At 40.5% G+C, this 21,511-nt stretch overlaps 2 protein-coding genes and 2 long non-coding RNA genes across 4 annotated transcripts; 2 read left to right on the forward strand and 2 right to left on the reverse strand.

Moving 5' to 3' along the window:
- Window positions 1-127: 127 nt before the first annotated feature.
- Window positions 128-9,269, reverse strand: LOC103520815 (Golgi apparatus protein 1; the record flags this gene model as incomplete). The annotated part of the gene is made up of 9 exons (XM_026823734.1): window positions 128-2,570; window positions 3,010-3,128; window positions 3,517-3,757; window positions 4,102-4,239; window positions 4,578-4,758; window positions 7,162-7,349; window positions 7,759-7,959; window positions 8,431-8,662; window positions 9,115-9,269. Coding segments are annotated over 9 exons (1,620 nt in total), but the record flags the coding sequence as incomplete, so codon positions are not given.
- A 1,207-nt stretch (window positions 9,270-10,476) lies between these two features.
- LOC113467518 lies at window positions 10,477-10,913 on the reverse strand. Its single transcript, XR_003391573.1, has 2 exons — window positions 10,840-10,913; window positions 10,477-10,632 (listed from the first exon to the last, which is right to left on the reverse strand). It is a non-coding gene; the product is annotated as an uncharacterized LOC113467518 (long non-coding RNA).
- LOC103509380 lies at window positions 10,717-21,368 on the forward strand. Its single transcript, XM_017444170.1, has 9 exons — window positions 10,717-10,729; window positions 10,778-10,962; window positions 11,446-11,589; window positions 11,733-11,844; window positions 15,902-16,138; window positions 16,519-16,769; window positions 17,683-17,929; window positions 18,363-18,689; window positions 20,655-21,368. Exons 1-9 carry the CDS (start codon window positions 10,717-10,719, stop codon window positions 21,152-21,154), a joined length of 2,016 nt encoding a protein of 671 aa, XP_017299659.1. The 3' UTR covers window positions 21,155-21,368.
- On the forward strand, window positions 19,103-19,718 carry LOC113467519. The gene is made up of 2 exons (XR_003391574.1): window positions 19,103-19,158; window positions 19,639-19,718. It is a non-coding gene; the product is annotated as an uncharacterized LOC113467519 (long non-coding RNA).
- Window positions 21,369-21,511: the final 143 nt, after the last annotated feature.

A 21,511-nucleotide genomic window follows, 5' to 3' on the forward strand; every position in this document is an offset into this window, starting at 1 on the left:
ATTTGTTTTCTTTTCACATCCTTTGACATGGAAGTTATGGTTCCGTCTGTAAGTTGTGTGGTCAGATGATTTTTAGGCGTTAGGTCTGTATAATTGTGAATTGAAAGAAAAAGGAAACACTGGGGAATTGAAATATATTTATTTCAATTTATAATTTTACTCATTTATAAATACAAAATAGTTGTATAAAATTACAAGGTTTAAATTTAATAGAATTGTCATGCAAAACTCACGTCAAGCGTTTAGCATACGTAAAATAAACACATTTCCTGAACTGTTACGGAGACGTTTTGTTTTGTAAAAGCTTCAATTGATTTACTTATTCTTCCATAACATACTCGTATTTGATTATCTTGGTAAGAAGAGAAAAAACTCTATACAAAAAATATATAAAATTTACCAAACACTTAGAGAACATTTATGATTAAAAATATATACCTACATGAAAATAAAGCACCTCAGATCGTATTTTAAAACCTTTAGACATCAAAATGACGTACAAATAGCTAAGTATACGCGAATCCAAATTAAAATCCAGTATACCACAATTTAAAATAATTAACTTAGAAAAATAGAGAGAGATATACCCAGATTGTATACACATACGTATACATAAAAGAAAGGCCTTTTAAGTTTGGGCTACAGTAAATGGGACTTGTAAACTTTGGTAAAACAAAACAAAATAATTAGATGGGGAAGATTTGTTATAGGTAGGACCAGTGGCGTAGCGTGTATGTATGGCGGCCATACAACTCAAAAGTTAAATCTAATGCCGATAAATATTAATGGCATGTACTGTGATGGGACTTGGTAGACCTGTCCATGAGCCGTACACGCCCTACACTTGAATTTAGACCACGCTACGCCACCGGGTAGGACAGGTACCTACTCACCAATATGACCCGTAGAAAAATTATTCCGCCATAATTTTTTTCACACTCAACTAGTAAGAAATAACCAATTTTGACTGGGATCTCCAGCTCCAGGCCAGATTACCTGGGATTGTGTTTAATTTTAGATCCAGCTATGTATAAGGTATACCTCGATCCTCGATTGATTTCAACCTCAAGATGAATCGATTTGGTAAGTCCCTGTCCTTGGAAACTCACTGGTAACCCTTCCATATAATTTGATTAAAAGGGTGTATAAATAAAATTTGATTCATTATCTGGTAAGTAGATCAATCTAATGTAATAGTATTTGTAACATATCTTCAGTTCATTCTTAAAAACACAATGAGCAATGAGTCACGTTTGAAGCGGAACCTCTTGGGTACTAAATTCCTTTTAACTGAGCTACGTAAATTTATGTTACGTACACAATTACACACAGAATAATAGGTAAGTGTAATCTTTGGAGATTGATTTGTACGTAGAGTTCTATACAATTATACGTATTAAAGTAAGCTAAGTCGAATTCCTAAAAATCTTTTTAGAAACCTATGACCTGAATTTAAAGCCTAAATGCAATATGACACAAAGAAACCCGAACAAAATAGAAAGGGACTCTCCTAAAGACCTACTTTAGTCCCTTAAAGCAAATTCATATGACACGAGAACCATTGAAAAACAAAGGGTTTATCACAAATAGAAAATCCAGGAAAATATGGCAATACCAAACAAAAGATTTTTTTCTTAATCCCCTTTAGGGGTGAGCTATTTCTTCTTCTTTTTTCGAGCAAATAGATAGGTACATTAAACACCTTAATTTGCAAAAGTTGCAAACGCATATCTTGAATAAATATTCTTGGAGATAATTCGCTTTTCTTTTGATAACACAACTAAGACACGGAAAATATTATACTCATCTAAATATTTTCTCAAAATGGTCATAAAAACTGACTCCTTTGATTCTGAATTAATTTTGGCAAAAGTCACTTATTTGGATATCGCCGTATCATTTTTCCCAGATAAAATAAAATAGGAGGATGGTCAGCCAGTGTGGCTTACTTTCCCCAACACAGAAGACACTTAGGGAAAAGTCGGGCTGGGTTGACGTTAGAGATGTGAAGTGAGTGAGTCATGAACTACTCTTTTCAGTGGACTACTCACTACTGCACTACTCAGTCAAAGAGTCAGATTTGCATCGGACTACACTATCAACTGGGCACTAAAAACGGAGATTTTCTTTAAGTATGTTCACACATAGCATAGTCGATCGATGTCGACTGAACGGTTCACTCTGCCTCGATAACATAATTTCACCTCGTCGATCGATCGGTCAACTCTGTTTGGACACAAATTTATATCATATTCGATTACATTCACAACAAAGGCTTGAATAGCCTATTACCCTACTTTTACAAATAATAACAATAAGGCGTTAAAAAAATCATTGACTGAGTCGTCCACTGAAAAAAGACTCGTTTTATAACTCACTCACACATCTCTAGTTAATAGTTCTATTTACTTCCGCTTGGCAGCAGCACTACGGTTGGCTACCCTACCACACACAAGTCCCATTAGGAATATTACTCCCACTATGGAAATCAGAAGTCCTGCCAGATATCTACGGGCCGGGGACCGTTGTACGGCGCCATACATGTCCTGTAGGGAGCTAGGGGCAGAGATCTGAAAGAATCGGAAAAAGTGTTATTCCGGATGTGAAATGAGCTATGCAAATATGAATAACATTTTAAAGATGGACCTTTTTTCCCATCCTTTGGACCTTGTGAAGTAATATTAACCTTGTCTGCGGACCCTAAAAGGGTAGGTACGTAGGTACAGAACTAGAGTAAGGAGGAGCACATATTCAAGTGGAGATTGGTAAATAATTCATCCTAGATTTTGACCAACTATTTGGTTTGTGATTGTTCTGTATTCTTCGACTGCATCCTGAAAATATACTCCGATCTTAGTCCCCTCTGCTGAAAATAAATGCTTTAAAAAAGTGCTCTGCTTAATCTAGGGTAGTATGCCTCAGTAAAATTATTATTTTTTCCTTTAGCGCGAACGATATGCCCATAAGCATTGTTGAAGCGCTCAAGAGAAAAAAAGTGGATAAACTTACCAGAGCCTCAGCATTTCGGAACATATCTATGCGAGCCAACAGCATAGTTTTGCATTGTTCTTGTAGACTAACACCATCTGCTCTGTCTCTTCTGGCCAGTTCCTCTAGACACATCAACTCTGCAAAATAATGACATATTTTGTATTTGATACGATCAACAACAAGTTTTACAATGTCTAATAACTTACAATGATATCACAGCACAGAGACAATCTCCAGAGTCGGCCACTCAGTATCAGGTATCTCAGGTGCGGCTGAAAAGGTCCGCCTGTCAGGTCTACCTGATAGTGTTTTTGCTCATCAGGCATCAGGTAGACGCCCGTCAGGTATCTGATACTGAGTCGCTGGCCTTGGCCTTACAATTATGTCACAGTACAGAGAAGAGATTGCTCTTTGCATAAAAGAAAAATATGGGGTAAGTAGGTATGTCTGACCACATTGTTCAGGGAAAACTATAATGGATAAATAGTAATAATGTTCTATGAAAACATATACGTCATGACTTACGTCTCCCATTCCCGGGGGCTACATCTGCACAGTACTTGGTCAAATCCAGCGAGCAAGCAGCGTGCAGGAGAGGATCCACATTGATATCTGCTCTCCCTTCTTCTATAAGCGCGGCGACCTCTTCACGACAGGCACGGTCCCGGATTTTGCCCGCGACCAGGGCTCGCTTTAGACACTCCTCTACTGTACCACGCTGTGAGTCCATTTCCTCTTCCTTCTCCATCTCACACAGACCTTGGATCTAAGGGAATAAGTAGTGAATCATGCATTTTATTACTTGTGGCAAAGCAGAGAGCTTATTCACAACTTTTGTGGGTATCACAGCATTATAAGTGTCTCCTTTACTATGTATTAATTCTCATTTATCATCAAATAAGTCCCAAATTTAAACTTGCGACGTGCCTTGATATTTAAAATTTCTGTAATTCTGTACTAAATTTCATCAAAATCGAACCAGGCAATCGCGAGTTATAGCGGAGCAAACAAACAAACTTACAAACGAAATGCAAAACGGTCGAGTTAAAACGTAAACCTCACTATCGTTCGTTCTGTCAATCGTCATTTAATAAACTACATATTACTCACCTCAGATAGACATAGACTCTTGAGTAGAGGATTGAGTCGATAGTTGAGTGCTGCCTCCTTGAGTATTGCAGTCAGTTTATTTTCACACTCGTGTCGGAGTTTGCGTTCGCGGAATTTGATTTTCAAACAGGCGACCACCTAGGGGAAATTCGAAAATACATTTTTTTTCAGGGTCCGTTCTTATTTCTAAAGTAGATAATTATATCCTTGGAAACATATATGTGGTAAAATTTTTGAGCCAACGAGCACAAAATATGTTCTTGTCTACAAACGCAGGAGGTATTAAATATTAGGTCATTCTTTCTTAGCCCAAAATACAAACAAGTAGTGCTTTATTTAGACTCTTAGCTTAGAACTAGTTGTTCCATTATACCAACAGTTTAATAGAGCACCTCTTTATTGATATAATTTGAATATACATAAATTACGTGAATAATTCACAGAACATAAAATTAATAATTCTCGTGGTAACCTACCTTGCCTTCCAACTCGGAGTCCTGGGGTTGATGTGCCATAACAGTTACACAATACTTGCTCATGTCAGGTTTACAGGCTTTCATCAGTTCTGGGTTGAATCTGTAATCTTCGTTCTGCTCGATCATTCGCTTGATTACTAGCAGCTTGCATTTCTCTTCAAACGACGGAGAATCTTTGTATCTGACGTAACAAATATTTTATGTTGGGATAAGTGAAGGAATGAATGTATGGATATTGGTTATTTCGCATTTAGGGACATTTAGTCCATAAGGTTTTTATACAATGCAATTAATTGCTCGTACTTGTTTACAGTACAAATCACCTTAGTCTGGCTGGGGGGACTTTAAACAGGGAGTATACCAGCCTGAATTTTTCTTGCTAATAAAATAGCAAAAGTTGAGTGCGAAGTTCATCCACTCGTAAAATTTTGTAGCCAAACTAAATGTCAGCCTAAAGGAATCACCCTAGTTGGGGCTGATTGAGAGGCTGACGAAAAACGCCAACCCCGTCTGAACACGGGAAAAGGTGAAGAAAAAGAAGATTAATATTGATTACCCACTTACCGTTTCAGACAGGTCAATGTTTTAGCTGGTTCTTCATCGTAGCAATAGAATTTGATCATGGGTTTACACGTATTGAGCAGGGCATAGTCTGACGAGCTGTCACCCAGATCTTGCTGTTCTATGTGGAACAATGCCTTGTGACATTTCATGCTCACAGCAGCTTTGTGCTCGAGCAGACACTCCAATACCTGCGAGCTTGTTCTACTTCAGGCAAGAGACGCACAGACTCAGCCCGTTGTCTCATTACTCTCCTCACTTCATCACCACAGCTGCGACCCAGCTTCCACTTGGTCTCGCTATGATACAGGTATCTGGAAATAAGGGAGGAAATGGGATTATTTCTGCTCATATCTAACTAGGCAATACCCAAATTGTTGATGTAGCAGCTTTAGCTTTGGTCGAATGGTGATGGCAGAATAAAGAAAAGACACCTTTATATATCAGCCACACACCGGGGTGATGGTCTCCAGCCATGTTTAAATGGCTCGTCCTGAACCGCAATAACCCTTGTGAAAACTTGTGCTTGTTCTATTGAAGCAGAGGAAACCCATCCCCGGAATCGAAAACAGGACCTTCTGCATGGTAAGTATGTAAGTGCATTACTACTTGACTATCTGTGCTCCTGCTTTCCCGAGATCTAATGAAACAAAAAATTTAATTATTTCAACACTTTGGGTGGGCCAATAAAAATCTACAGTTTCAGACCCACCTGTACAGACAAGGCAACACCAAGGGGCCATTGTTCGGTTCTAAATCCTTCACTTTGAACCACTCCTTCTTAGCATGACACAATCTAGTTGCCTCATCATAACAAGCTCGATACAGACGAGGGTCCAACTCAAAGTCTCGAGCTATGAAGTATTGGATCTGAATAAGGGCGGATTCACACGGTGCAGTCATAACGTCATTGTCCAGGTTGTCCATCAGACAGGACATTACTCTGAGAAAACACAAGGGTTAGGTGATAAGGAGAGGTTTGATAGAGCCGTTCAACTTCATCTTCAAGGCACATTCTTTTACATTCCATGCCTTTCCAAGAAAGGAAAAGTCTGGTTAGAAAATTTCCGCCCTGGCCGGGATTTGAACCCAGAACCTCCGAGTTGAGAGTCAGTGCTTTTGACCACTCAGCCGCAGAGGCGGGACTAGTGTCAGCTACCCAATATTTTCTGTTGTTGTTGTTGTTGGTGTAGTAGTGGTGTAGTTACACCGATGAGGGTTGATGGTCTCTAGCCAAGATTACTTGGTCCGTCCCGAACCACAGTCAATAATCATGAAGACCGATGCTTTTCCTTTGAAGCATAATAAACCCTTTGTAACCTTCAGCTAGGCAGGCTGGTTAGAGTGGTTACGGTCTGGCTGCTCTGATCCTTATTTATAGTCCCACAGGAAGACACTGGTCTGCTCCCTGTTTAAGGTCTCCCAGGCAGACCTCCCAATACGTACTCTGACGATAGTGGGAAATGGGCATATGTACTTTGATTAAAAAAAAAAAAAAAACTTTTTAATGAATATTATAATCAAGTTACCTCGCATCTCCTCCCCTGATACCGCGGCAAGCTATATCCACCACTGGTTGGCATGCTTCCTTGAGTATCGTGCTTAATTATACTACTTGATAAAGTCTAAGGCCATCCACTCACGATCAGGTAGACCTGACAGGTATATCAGGTCACCTGATTAGGTATACTTGACGCCTAATGAGCACACACACTGACCTGATCAGGTGTACCTATCGTCAGGTATACTTGATAGGGAGTTGCTGGCCTAACCCTTATCTTGACAGTAATTTTTAGCTAAATCCTCTCTAGGGATGAACTATTCACCTTATAGCAAAAACAGAGAGTAGCCCTCTTACTTTCTTAAACTCTATAACTAACATGAGTGATGGTTAGCACGGTGAACTTTGGATCTGGAGGTTGGTGGTTCAAGTACAAGTCAACCGAACGATATTTGTGACGGTCTTTAATCATGCTTAACATAATTAAAATTTATCTTATTATTACTTTCATTACCCACTTACCGTTTCAGACAGGTCAAGGTTTTAGCTGGTTCTTCATCGTAGCAATAGAATTTGATCATGGGTTTACACGTACTGAGCAGGGCATAGTCTGACGAGCTGTCACCCAAATCTTGCTGTTCTATGTGGAACAATGCCTTGTGACATTTCATGCTCACAGCAGCTTTGTGCTCGAGCAGACACTCCAATACCTGCGAGGATAGGCAATACAATGTGACAGCGGTTCCCAAACTTTTTTTTTCCACGCGGCCTCTTTTTACTCTTTTTAATTGTAAACGCTCTGCGGCTCTTTTCCTGTATTTTATGTGATCTTCCTGAGGTCTTGAAGTCCTTCACGGCCCCCGGACCCTAGTCTAGGAATCACAGCCCTATGGCAATCCAAACTCAATCAATAACTTTGAATTTTGGAACCTTTGTCCCCTTGAGCTTTAATCAAAGATCCCTATTTTCTCTAGATTTAAGTGGCAGGATTCTCCTAGGGGACCTCTTCCACCCAACCACTGATCTTTCCTTTCACTGTAAATCTTCACCAGGAAAGTCTTAATTAAATGTTTCTAGAAGAAACGAGTCTAGGTGCCTCGATATTAACGCCTTACTCACCTGTGCTTCACCCCTCTCCACACCAGGGCAGAACTTAGCCACATCCTGGGCACACGAGGTTTTCAACACGGGATCCAGGTCAAAGTTTTCCCTCTGCTGGAGTAGCTGAGATCGGACCTGCTGTCGACAGTTACGCGGTATTCTGAACCTGGCGTCAGACAGCGTGTCGTTGGTAATGATGGTGCTTAGACATTCTATCACCTGGAATGAGAATCAAATCAAATCATTTATTATTTGTGGTAAAGCAAACACATTCTAGATGAATGCACCAAGTTCTGCTAATTTCCGCCCTGAAAGTAAAACACCACCTATCTACAGAACTATCGCCATTACTACCTACCGAACAAGAGAAGATGATCCCATTCCTGAAGGAGTCCAAGCTACTTGAACTAATATAAAGCAACCAAAACTGGAGTGGTGCATATAACCCAGGGGTTGATTAGCACCACTTAAAAATAATAGAACATGGATAGATATATAGACCAACCTCAGTGGTGCAGTGATTAGCACGGTGGACTCTGAATCTGGAGGTTGGTGATTCGAATCTATGTTAAGTCATAAAATTTAGCGTAAAATAATTAGCGGGGAACGACATTTGTGACAAGCATTTATGCTTAACACAATTAAAATTCCTTTTCTTTTTTATTATCATTTCATGAAATCTATTCTTACCTTAGCTTTCGTCCTGGAGGTCGGACAATATCGCATGGCATGATGCTTGCACGCCTCCTTGAAGGCCACGGTAAACCGATAGTCCCCAGCAGTGACCAGTTGAAAATGTTCTATGCTCTGACGGCACTTGGGCTCGCCGCGCAGCTCTGGTGAGTTCTTATGCTGCACGAGACAATCCATAACATCCCGCGTGGAGTCTCGGAACGAGACACGAAGCTCGTCGTCACAATATCTGTGCGAGGCGAGACAAAAGAAGATTTTATTAAATATTGAGTTGCCTTGGAAAAAATTTGGACCGATTGTAATGCTTTCTCATTACTAGTTACAATAATAATTGGAAGTAAAAAAATCCCATTTTTTCGGACTTTGTTTCAAGTGGCAGGGTTCTTCTGGAGGAGCTCTTCTTTCTTAGGTCGCTTTTTTCAACCTCTACTAAAACATCTTCCTTTCCAACCACTGAGACATAAGGAGCGCGCTAGAACTTCGCCCCGCCAAGTCAAAACAGTTTGACAGTCTTGCTGTTTAAAGAAAACTGATGAGAATGAACTTTCAGGAACAAATAGGGGGTAAAACTGTCCTGTGTTGTATTGTAAAGTAACTTCCCGAGATCAATAGGCTGTTGATACTAGTGTGAAATGAAATGGTAAACATATAAAAGTAAAAATGGTCAGTTTTCTAGCTTACCTATGAATAACATGACCACAGTACTTCATGATGAGAGGATTCAGTCTTACATCTTGCACTTGGGCTGAGGTAAAGTTGCCCACCAAAGCAGCACAGTCTGGCTTCAGCTCTGGTAGTCGTTCCTGTAACCAAATACAATCATGAATTATTCGTCGTTAAGCAACAGCCTTTTCACAACTTTGTGAGAATCACAGTATTACAAGTCTTCCATTTACTCAATCATCATATTTATCATCGCTCGTTTCTTTGACTTGTAGTGCCGCCACTGGTCGCTACTTGAAAAAAGTAGCTACACAATTGTCTTCACGAGGCTGAGTGCAACCCGAACTTCAAGCACAGAGCCGAAAAACTTCGACTCCGCCGGGAATGGAACCCGGGACCTCCGGCGTTTAAGCCGAGTGTGATACCCACTCAGCCATGGAGGCTACCTAAGAGAATGGGTAGTGCTTATTTAGAATATTACCTGTAACGAAATACATAGTCTTGCCATAAGTTCTGTCCCACACAAAAGGTTTGAAAAAAGAAGACAAGAGGTCCCTTCTTCAGCCTTGATGAACCTTTTTTTTTAGCCCGTCCTTAATTATTACGATAGTAATAAAAAGGTATAAGGGACGGGCTATTGTATTCGCTTAGGTGTCGTCTGTCTGTCTGTCACTCTGTTAGTCCCCATAGAAGGACTTATCCAAACCTGGTCGACCTATATATCAAATTGAAGGTATTTTTAACAGGAACACGAAAATGGTGGTGCAAATTTTGTCCAGAGAACCAAAAAGCCAAAATAATAATAATAATTTGGTTTTTGGGGGATTTTTTTCAGAGGGGGAACCCTGAAACATGTTGCTGTAGCCATGCCAAAATAATAATTATAATAGACTCTTGAGTGGAAGGCAACACTAGGCGAGGTTAGCACCGGAGGCGTTCTCTACCACCTAACCCTTAGAGCTCATTATGTGGTCAAGTTCTCAAATAAATGAGGATAAAATTCGATGCCTCGGCTGGGATCGAACCCACGTCCTCCTGTTTACCAGGTGAGCGTCTTGACCACTACGCCACCGAGAAGACTGGCTGTGGGACTATAAACAGGGAGGAGAACAGCTAACCCTAACCAGCCTAGCAAGCTGGCAGTTCTTCAAAGGGTTCTCTCTGCTTGAAAATTCAAAGTTAGAATTTTTTAAGGATGTTGAAGTCACAAGAACATTTTGAAAATGTTATAAATTCTTTTATTATAAACTGGTATACATACATATATCCAATTAGCATAATCAACTAAGAAAGAGCTGACTTCAAGAGTAAAATTTAAATGTTTTGAGTCACTATGATTAATATTAGATTTCTCCCAACTTACTTGTTGTCCAACATACATGCCAACAGTTTGAAGTTTTTGTTACATTTTGATTGTATGCGTTCAAGGTCTGGTTGACACACGGGTTGAAATAAATGATTCAGATGATCATCGCTAATGAACTGTTCCAAGTGTGACCAGATGGTGCTTTGGCATTGAGGTGATAACTCGGAGGGCTGAAATTAAACAAATAATACACATTTATCAGTCTCCCAGGTTGCAAGTCATGTTGTTTATAACCATTGCATGAAATTTACACAATGTATGGCCATTGTATGATAGTTTACAAAATTTTCTGTTTAATTCTTTGATCCCCATCAGTTGAAATATTTTATTATAACACTACCTTTATTGATGCTGTGAAGATTTATGGAAACACTTACATTGTTGATCTGGATGCATTGAAACACATCAATGTCCTCACTATCATCTTTCAAATAAGGACAAACTTTGGAAAGAAAGTCAATAAGGAAGACTGTTCTGCTGACAAAGGAAACTACTGGCAGGTAAGAAGGACTCAGCGGCTGAGGAGAAGCACTTTTTTGGGGTTAGCTGGCCGAGAACGCCTCCAGTGTTAAACTTTTCTTATGCTAGAGGCTGGCTACGCCCTTGTCATCAGCTACTCAAGGCAGCGCCTTGTCGTTGTAGCCAAATGTGTCTGTCCCTTGCTGTTTCCTTGAGTTGTTGATAGCAGCCTATTTGCACCTGGATGTCTTGAAAATAGCTAGGATAAGGAAAAACAAACATTAGGGACACGGAAGGAGCCCAGATATTTTTTTTGGGCGTCCAAGGGGTTTTTAAACCCCCAATCCTTCCAACACCGTGAGATAGGTGCCATGCCTACGTCACGGACGATGTCACAAAAGATCTAACCAGGTCGCAGTGACAAAGGGCGTTGACCCTACTTATACCAATACCTCAGGGACACGGAAAGCAAAGCAAGCATTGGAAGCTGAAAATTTTCTCTCCCCTTAATTCACGTATTTCAGATCCCCGGTTCGGACAACCAGTACGTTGACCTTCTCGATAAGTCCAAAGCCAACTTCATGGCGTACATCAACTGTGCCCGTAACAACCGCGAGGAAAACCTCATCCGATATTTCAACGAAACGGATCAGAAGTTCTACTTCAAGGCGAAAATCGTCATTCCGAAATACACGGAGCTACTGGTGGACTACGGACCCGAGTTTAGGAAAACGATCGGCATCAATGATGTGGACTATCAGAGACCGAGAACTCTCAGAAGTAAGTTTTAGATCAGAAGTTCTACTTCAAGGCGAAAATCGTCATTCCGAAATACACGGAGCTGCTGGTGGACTACGGACCCGAGTTTAGGAAAACGATCGGCATCAATGATGTGGACTATCAGAGACCGAGAACTCTCAGAAGTAAGTTTTTCAATTGGTGGACTTCACCAATGGCTTAATGAGAGATTTAACTAAAATGGGAAAATTTTTAATCATTCAAAAAGGAGTTTTTAGTGGTCCAAAAAGAAGGAGTTTTTAAAAACTCCTGTTTGGATCACTAAAAATTCTCCCATTAGTGAAATCTCTAAGTCATTGGTGAAATCCACTATATGTGTTTTATTTAAAGAGAAGGTTAACAATTGGAGTACTATTTCTAGAAGTAAGTTTTCCGGGTCGTCATTGCGTCATTCCTCAAACCGTTGAGGAAGCGTTTAGTAAGCAAGGTGGCGCATATTCGATCCTAAAATCTGAGAAATGACTTTCTTCTGGTATAGGAACACGAATTTCAACGAATAAAGATAGAGTTCAAAGTAGAAATTACATTTCTCAATAGATCGGATGTATAGCTGTGTCCACAGTTCCACACATAGCTGAAGGCCGTCGATCGACGACTAAAAGCCGTCCATAATGCCTCGATAAAATAGATTCACCTCGTTGATCGACGGCCGTCGACTATGTGTGGACACAGCTCTGAGCATATCTAGTCGAATCTAAATGAAATCACCCGGGTAATTTCCTGCTTTGATATTTTAGCGCAATACCGGACAAACTTTGTGCAGCTCTACACGACACGACTCTTCCATCATGAGCTTGATCTGAGAACCGTCACTGGAACCGTGTGGTGAACGTTTGCTAATAGATCCAACATAGTTTGGAACACTTAATTTATCCACGCAATGAATGATGTTTAGATTAATTAGTATGAGAATACAGCAGCATGACAGGAACCCATTGAACTTAACACACCAATCCATTGTGTTAGTCGATTAGAAACACATCAGCTAATATCTTCACAAGTTTTTACAAAGAACAGAGATCTCCGCTTTACATCGAGTTCCTCCCTGTTTAATGCTGGTACAATTTACTCAGATTAAATTTAATGTAGACACCTGAGTAATGAGCTAATAATAGGTAGACTGTTCTTTTTACTTGGAATATGGTTACTTTGCACTTACTTTACATCGAGTTCCTCCCTGTTTAATGCTGGTACAATTTAGTCAGATTAAATTTAATGTAGACACCTGAGTAATGAGCTAATAATAGGTAGACTGTTCTTTTTACTTGGAATATGGTTACTTTGCACTTCGACCTTTGATACAAGCTCGGCACTTTTTAGACAACTGATAAGGATTAGGATTACAATGTTGTATTTGAACAATAAAAAAAAGCTTACGACTACGCACGAGAGATAAGAAAAATGTATAAAACTTCACTAAATAATTATTATAGTTAGGTATTTTAAACTTTAATTAATTCTGCAGATCGGCATTTCCATTTCCTCTCCTCTTTTCCATTTTCTGATTCTGAACTTTTGACTTTTGTTTACAAAATTTTCCCCATGTTTTTCCCAGGAGTTAAAAAACATAGAATAATGGCTGATCAGCTGTTCTAAAAAAAGTGAAGCCTAATCCAGTGCTTCTCAAAGTTGTCACCACCGCGGCACACTTCTCAAGACTCCAATCTTTCCGTGGCACGTTGAAATACACCATATAGCACGTTGAAATTTCAATATTTCAAACTTGACACAAAGATTGGATAAATTATTCAAATCAATAATATCCCTAGGCCCTGTTTCCAGAAGGTACGGTACGGTTCGGCTGTCATTCCGAACCAAAGTTTAGGACGATATACGGGGAAAAGGCTCAAAAGGAATAAGCGGCGGTTCTCAGGACTTTACCTTTAGCGACAGGTCGCTCAAACTTTGCAGAGAGCTTCGATAGTTTATGATGATCAAATATTATAAATGTTGGTGGGCTGAACCTCGAGAAATGTACGGTTCGGCCGCTTTTTTGGCTTAAATCTTCGAAAAAGCTCAAAAAGACTTCTCCTTTCTCACGACTTTAAATTTTGGCCAAAGTAGCTCAAATTGAATGTAGGTATTAGTTCCAGACAGATCATTGAAGTTCAGCAACGTTACGCGTGGTTCGTATCTGGACGGGTGTGACTATCTGGTTCAGCATCTGTTTTTCTGGGCACCAACCTTCGTATACCTACCAACCATGCGCAAAGTTGCTCATCTTCAATGATCCATGGGGAACTGGTCCTATCACCGCTGGCTGCTAAGTGGTACCTACCCTCCTCTAGAGGGAAAGATGACTGTCACCTTCGACCAGCCCAGTTAGCTTGGTTGGTAGCGCGTCTGCCTTGTAAGCGCTAGGCCGCGGTTCGATTCCCGCCCGGGGCGGATTTTATCCTGAACGAATAATATTCGTTCTCGGAACGGCTGGCTTTCTCTCCTATCTTGTCCTGCCTCTCTCTTCGATTTCGGGACGATTAGATCTTAGCAGTTACAGTTCCCTCTATCTAACCTCTTAAGGTGTGTCCAAACATAGTCCACCGGCCGTCGATCTCGATCATCGGCCGTCGACTTTATGTGTGGACACAAAAAAATCTCACGTTCGTGCTTCGATGACTACGCCTTATCAAGTGACAGCATCAGAATGCTGTTCATTCAGACATTTGGCTTGTATTGTTCTAGTTGTGGCCACAGTACCAGGGATGACGGGCGTTTTCCGAGTTTAGTGACGTGATAAATAGAGGCTCCTAATACTCGACTGGATATAGGTACAGTGTTGATTATGGCCTGGGCCACAATTGGTGTTTCAACTCGGTTTAAGTTTGAACGTTGGATTAAATGCAATGTAATGTAAATGCAGTTTCTTTGTGTTATTATGTCACAATTTTGGTGCTCACAGCAGCATTGTAGGATTTTCCCAATATCTCAATAATCCTAAAATCCAATAATGTTTACCTACCATGCTGGCACCGGTCGCTATGCGCATTTATATGTCATAGCTACTCATTTTCCTCACGAGGCTGAGTGGGCCCCGAGGATTGGAGTACTATTTCTAGAAGTAAGTTTTCCGGGTCGTCATTGCGTCATTCCTCAAACCGATGAGGAAGCGTTTATAGCGTTTAGTAAGCAAGGTGGCGCATATTCGATCCTAAAATCTGAGAAATGACTTTCTTCTGGTATAGAAACACGAATTTCAACGAACAAAGATAGAGTTTAAAGTAGAAATTACATTTCTCAATTGATCGGATGTATAGCTGTGTCCACAGTTCCACACATAGCTGATGGCCGTCGATCGACGACTAAAAGCCGTCCACAATGCCTCGACAACATAGATTCACCTCGTTGATCGACGACCGTCGACAATGTGTGGACACAGCTCTGAGCATATCTAGTCGAATCTAAATGAAATCACCCGGGTAATTTCCTGCTTTGATATTTTAGCGCAATACCGCTTAGAGAAGAACATTACTTTCCTGGTTATAGGATTAAAAAAGTAAAAATGGGTTGCTTTAGGAGTACATACACGGGACATCGGGTGTGATGTTTCTAGGGTAGAACTTTTATTTAAAGCCTCACGTCCCTCCATGAAGCAGATAAAACGAGATCCATGTATACCAGTATACCTATACCGCGCTGTTTGAGGGGGCCTTTCGGTATTAATCTAAAGCCAAAATTAATGAAATTATATGTCCTAAAAAAATATTTCATAAATTATATACCGCGCTGTTTGAGGGGGCCTTTCGGTATTAATCTAAAGCCAAAATTAATGAAATTATATGTCCTAAAAAAATATTTCATAAATCTCAATTTTGAATCTTATTTCAAAACTACAGAATGTAAAATGTTAAAACTACAGATAATATCACGTCATCTTTCATTCTGGATTTTATATTGCAATCAAAAGGGAGTTCCATTCTGATGTGAATTGACTGAAAATAAACTATTTTCATGGTAATGTTCACCAATAATAGATAAGTCAAAACGTCTATGGTTCGACTGTGGGGATAAACGAGGAATATTATATTCTATTCCAGCGGTTCACAAACTTTTTTTTTCGCAGCCCCTTTTTTTAATTGTGAAAAAAGGGGCCGCGTATGTGATCTACCCGGGGGTTTTGAAGTCCTTCAGACCCTCGGGGGGCGCGGACCCCAGTTTGGGTATCACTGTTTTATTCTATTTCAGAGAAAATCTTCCTGTGCACGAAATGTCTGAGGGCGTCCTATACACCCGTGGGACTCATGCCCAACCACTACTGTCCTGTGCCGACCAAAGAAGAAGACCTGTGGTCCAAAGTTCTGCAGAACAAAACCATCGTACAGAAACAGGTCAGACGTCACGAGAAGAACAATCCAAAAGCGTTCAAAACTGTGTACGAGTGTAATGTGTGCCTCACGTCCAAGAATGCCACTAAACAATTAAGTAAGTCGTACACTCTAAATAGGTCTTTCACATGGTTATACTTATCTGAAGCGCGACATTTATTTGATCAAGTCCAAATGTGTGCATTTTCTACACAAACGTTATGCACGATTCTTATCCTTATCCAGGTCACCCCTCCCTTCAAGAAAAACTATGAAGTTGTGCACGCCAAAAAGAAGCACAAAATAAATGGTATACCCAGCGGTGAAAGTGATAAATATTAGTGCCAACGATGGAAATCAAATAATTAGACGTAGAGCCGTTTGTAGAAGCTTAACCCATTCTTTAGGGCTGTTTGCCCCTACACCTGAACCTCGAATTGGGCTTTCTGTGTATGACAAGACCCGTTGCTTATTGAAATGTTTTTCTTCCTCCTGCAGATGAGAAAGACATGAAGATGCATTTCCTCCGCAAACACCAGAACATCACTGAGATCAATCCGAAGACCCTCATCCGGGACGATTTCATTCAGCTGAACAAACTGTGCCACCGCTACTACAAGTGTAACATTTGTGCCAATGAGAGCGCCGGACTGAATTGGACCAAGACCGAACCGCGGCCCAAAGAATCGCTGGAGTTCGAAGAGTTTGTCAAGATGTTATCTCGCGAACAGAAGAAAATGAAGGAGCGGGTAAGGGCCCAACTGTGTGTATTATCTAGAAGCGCGGTCAAACTTTCTTGAAATGGCGGGGCGCTACCGCGCTCCTTAATAATTTCCCAGGTTTCCCGAAGTTTCTTCCAAAAAATAGAGTACCTAAAAAGAAATATTCGTGTGGCACAAATAATTTCTGAGAGGTAGTTTTTTTTCTCGTAGAAGTTAGATCGCTTCAAGGAACCACGGAAGTTGGTACACCATCCTGAGTTCGCAATTTTTCAAAGGACAGAGTTGAGGTTGAAGGACACCGTAGGCATAGAATTTCAAAGAACGCTATGGATATACAAACGCAATAATATAGATAGTACAACACGTCACTGATACCTAGCCTAACTCCATACACGAAAAGTCCGCTCTGAAGTACACCTTTATTACGTATCCCTACCATATCCTAAAAGACACTGAAAGATTGTATAATCAAAGATAATAGGTACTATGAGGAAGTTGACATTGTATGCCTTCAGTATTATTATTTTTTAATCTGACATGTAATTGGAAAATTTGAAGAGGGCCCTGCATATACAATCACCGTCAAAACTTCGCGGGCGCGGGGTTGCCGACCCTTGTACTAGAGACTAGACTCTAGAGCATTAAATACAACACTTCCCTCCATTTTCTACACAAATATACACTACATACTCTACTTCTCTCCTAGATTTAAATCCTAAACAAAATGAGTTTTCATGGCAATTAGCTTCCTAGTGACCCAAAAAACACAACCCCGACCTAAAGTTGTGGCTTTCGTTAGAATGAATAGCTCACCCCTAGAGGGCATTTAGCTAAAAAAAAAAAAAAAAAAAATCCGCTCTGAGGCATAAGTATAGGGGCAAATACCCCAAAAGATGGGTTAAGCTTATACGAATCTACGAATATCACTGATACTTTTCAGGCACGGCAAGAGGACTCTGTCAACGAAATGCACGACGTCCTCGTAAATTTCGACCGAGAAGAAGCCCCGATTACGGAAAAACTGGAGCTAACCTCACTGCACATGTCCAATACCAGCGTGACGCAGAAAAAGTACAAAATTAACAAAAAGTTCTTCTACAAGAGTCGAGATGCGCTGCAGTGCCATTTCAAAACCAAACATATGCCTCTCGTCAATATTACAGACGTACGAGTCATGAAATACAGAGGTAAGTACGGAAAGTTGTAAAGAGTCATGAAATACAGAGTTAAGTACGGAAAGTTGTAAAGAGTCATGAAATACAGAGGTAAGTATAAGTATGGAAAGTTGTCGACTCCAAGTGAAAGGTTCCCCGAATGAGGTTGAAGAGCAATTTTTCTCAACAAAGATAGGTAAATTTAGATACAAAACAGGAGGAGGACAAGAGGTTCTTACCGACGCCGACGTTTCCTCTCGTTTATGAACCTTAGGTATACCTGACACCTGATAAGCGCACACACACTATCAGGTAGACTTGACAAGTACGGCTGAAAAGGTTCAAATGTGTGGTCTACCTGATGAGCACACACACTATCAGGTGGAACTGACTCTATCAGAGTGATTGGCTGGCCTTATTCTCAGGGGAAACTAGTTCATCTAGAAAAAAACATTCCCGTTTTCAGGGGCGCCACACGAGTGCAGCCTGTGCGGAAATCAGACCATACGCGAGCAGCTAGATATCGACCATCACGTCGACTATCATCTCAACTTCACCGAGATGTTTGACGGAGGCCTTCTCCAGTTGGACTATCGCACCAAGAAGTTCAACGCCCCCTACATTGAGAATTTCAACTTCTCGCATCTGTTCTGCACGCGGTGTAACCAGTACATTGACACGAACAAGTCGCACGAGCCGGAACCCCACGAGCTCCTCGCACACAAGTTGGACCATATCAACCTGCACATACTCGGCTATCAGGACTATGTGAAGAGAAAAACTGTGCAGATAGGTAAGCAAATAAAGCCGTATTCGATTGTGTGACTTTTTTTTATAGTCAACATGATGGCTGAATCAATGAGATTCCGCTTTGGACGTCCACACCATGTCCACAGATGCTCCACAAAGCGGAATCTCACAATGTCATTGGTTCGGTCATGTATAAAAAAAGTCACATAATAATAGAATATGGCTTAACTGTTTACCCCTGGGTCTACAGTTTACAGTGAGCTGAACTAAAATAGCAAGATAAAGAGCAAAGTAGTTGAACCTCCTCAAAATCCAAGTAGGTACCGACATTGACAGTACAATATTTTATTGTGGGAATTTTGGTGGAGGATTTTGGTTACTGTGAAACAGACAAGATACGCGAATTGCATTGTTTCCTCTTCCCCTTTTTTGAACGAAAAAAAGAGATCAAATCATACGGAAAGAAAGTCAATAAGGAAGATTGTTCTGCTGACAAAGGAAACTACTGGCAGGTAAGAAGGACTCAGCGGCTGAGGAGAAACACTTTTTTGGGGTTAGCTGGCCGAGAACGCCTCCAGTGTTAAACTTTCCTTATACTACTGGAAGCTCGGATCATCATCAGCTACTAAAGGCAATGCCTTGTCGTTGTAGCCAAATGTGTCTGTCCCTTGCTGTTTCCTTGAGTTGTTGATAGCAGCCTATTTGCACCTGGATGTATTGAAAATAGCTAGGATAAGGAAAAACAAACATTAGGGACACGGAAGGAGCCCAGATATTTTTTCTGAGCGTCCAAGGGGTTTTTAAACCCCCAATCCTTCCAACACCGTGAGATAGGTGCCATGTCTACGTCACGGACGATGTCACAAAAGATCTAACCAGGTCGCAGTGACAAAGGGCGTTGGCCCTACTTATACCAATACCTCAGGGACACGGAAAGCAAAGCAAGCATTGGAAGCTGAAAATTTTCTCTCCCCTCAATTCACGCATTTCAGATCCCCGGTTCGGACAACCAGTACGTTGACCTTCTCGATAAGTCCAAAGCCAACTTCATGGCGTACATCAACTGTGCCCGTGGAAAGATAAGAAGAACAAATACTTACAGGTTTCATATTTAACAATTTTATTCAACACTTGTCACATTTTCGCATATCTCACTCTGAAAAGTGCAACATGCAATTATTGCACAAGATCAATGTGATACATGGAAAATGAACCAATAGTTGAATAAAATCTTTTCCTGGGCTGAAATAGAACATTGCATTAATTTTATACATGAAGCAGAAAAAATAATCAAATGATGAAATAAGTGTAAGAAATCAAGTAGAGTCTAATAACAATGAAAAAGAAATGATTATACCCCAATATAGCCAATAATCAAATGATGAAATAAGTGTAAGAAATCAAGTAGAGTCTAATAACAATGAAAAAGAAATGATTATACCCCAATATAGCCTATTTTTACATGGAAATTCCAATGAAGTCATGAAAGATTAGCTGAGGATATAGCTTTATGTAACAGATTGTAACAGGTACCTAATAGGAAGTGGCTACTGTACAAGCCCAAACTATCAGCTCTTTCAAAAATCTCAGAAGTTATTTGTTGATAGAGCTAGTGAACAATTAAACAATCAGCTCTTTCAAAAATCTCAGAAGTTATTTGTTGAGAGAGCTAGTGAACAATTCCCAACCTTGCTCTCTGGTCTTATCCACCAGTAAGATTCTGTGACCAGCAGTTTCAGACTTTCTATTTAAAACAAGTTAACTAAGCATTTAGGTGAAAATCGATCTTCTACAATGTTATCTTATATCAAATGGACTAAAAAAAGCAGGCTTTCTATACCAAAAATTATCTTACTGCACAGAAAGAGAAAATCTTAATTAATCTTAAAAACAACCAGGAAAATGTTTGCCAACAGTTGAATAAAGGCTTAATATCTATTTTCGACAGTAAGTGCCAATATATTCTCATCTTCTCCATTATAACTTTCCACCCTCTTCTTCATTTCAGAAAATCGTCCGCTCAAGTTCGTCTCCTACTCCACCGACTTGAACTGTCAGCTGTGCAACTTCTCCTCTCCGAACACTTCGTCCATCATCCAGCACCTGGCCTCAAATCACAGCCTAGCACCCCATCACCTCCTCACCCACATCCCCCGCAGTCTGAAGCCACGCTATGCCTGTCCTAAATGCAACGAGACGTTCAACTCCCACGCGGATTTCATCGATCACGTAACCAAAGTCCACGAGACATACTACTACTGTCAATGCTGCGGGAAGACCAACTACTACCGTGCTAACCATTTGAGGCACATGGTGAAGTTTCATAACAATAGTACGGCTACTGTGTTATATGACGATTGGGATAAGGTGGAGAAGCTCTGGACATCCATATCGGAACCTGGGGAGTCTCAGGAGCCTACGTTCGGCACGGATGTGTTTACTGTGGATTCTGAAGATTATACAGACCCGACCTATCCACACATTATGCTGGATTCACCGGGAAATTAAATACAAGATTAATAAATTTAATTAGTAAAATATTCAATTCTCAATACCTACTACATAGATTTCACAGATGATAGAATTGATCCAACCCACCGACATGTCGCAATGTACCCACGTTGGAGCGATAAGGCCGCTGTGTGGTCGTTTCAGAGGAAGAGGAACCTTTTACTTACAATCTTAAGACGAGGGGCTTTGTTAGCCTTCGTTTCCAAAGTTCCAAAGGTCGGGGCCACAATCTGAGTTCAAACCTGGTTTCACTTGAACGATCTACTTGGCATTATTATTATTTTATAAAATCAGCTTGTTTAAAGTAGTTCAACTTACTTAAACAAACTAATCAGAGGAAGAGGAACCTTTTAC

This window comes from Diaphorina citri, unplaced genomic scaffold (assembly GCF_000475195.1).
Source record: "Diaphorina citri unplaced genomic scaffold, Diaci psyllid genome assembly version 1.1 scaffold493, whole genome shotgun sequence".
Lineage (NCBI taxonomy): Eukaryota > Metazoa > Arthropoda > Insecta > Hemiptera > Psyllidae > Diaphorina > Diaphorina citri.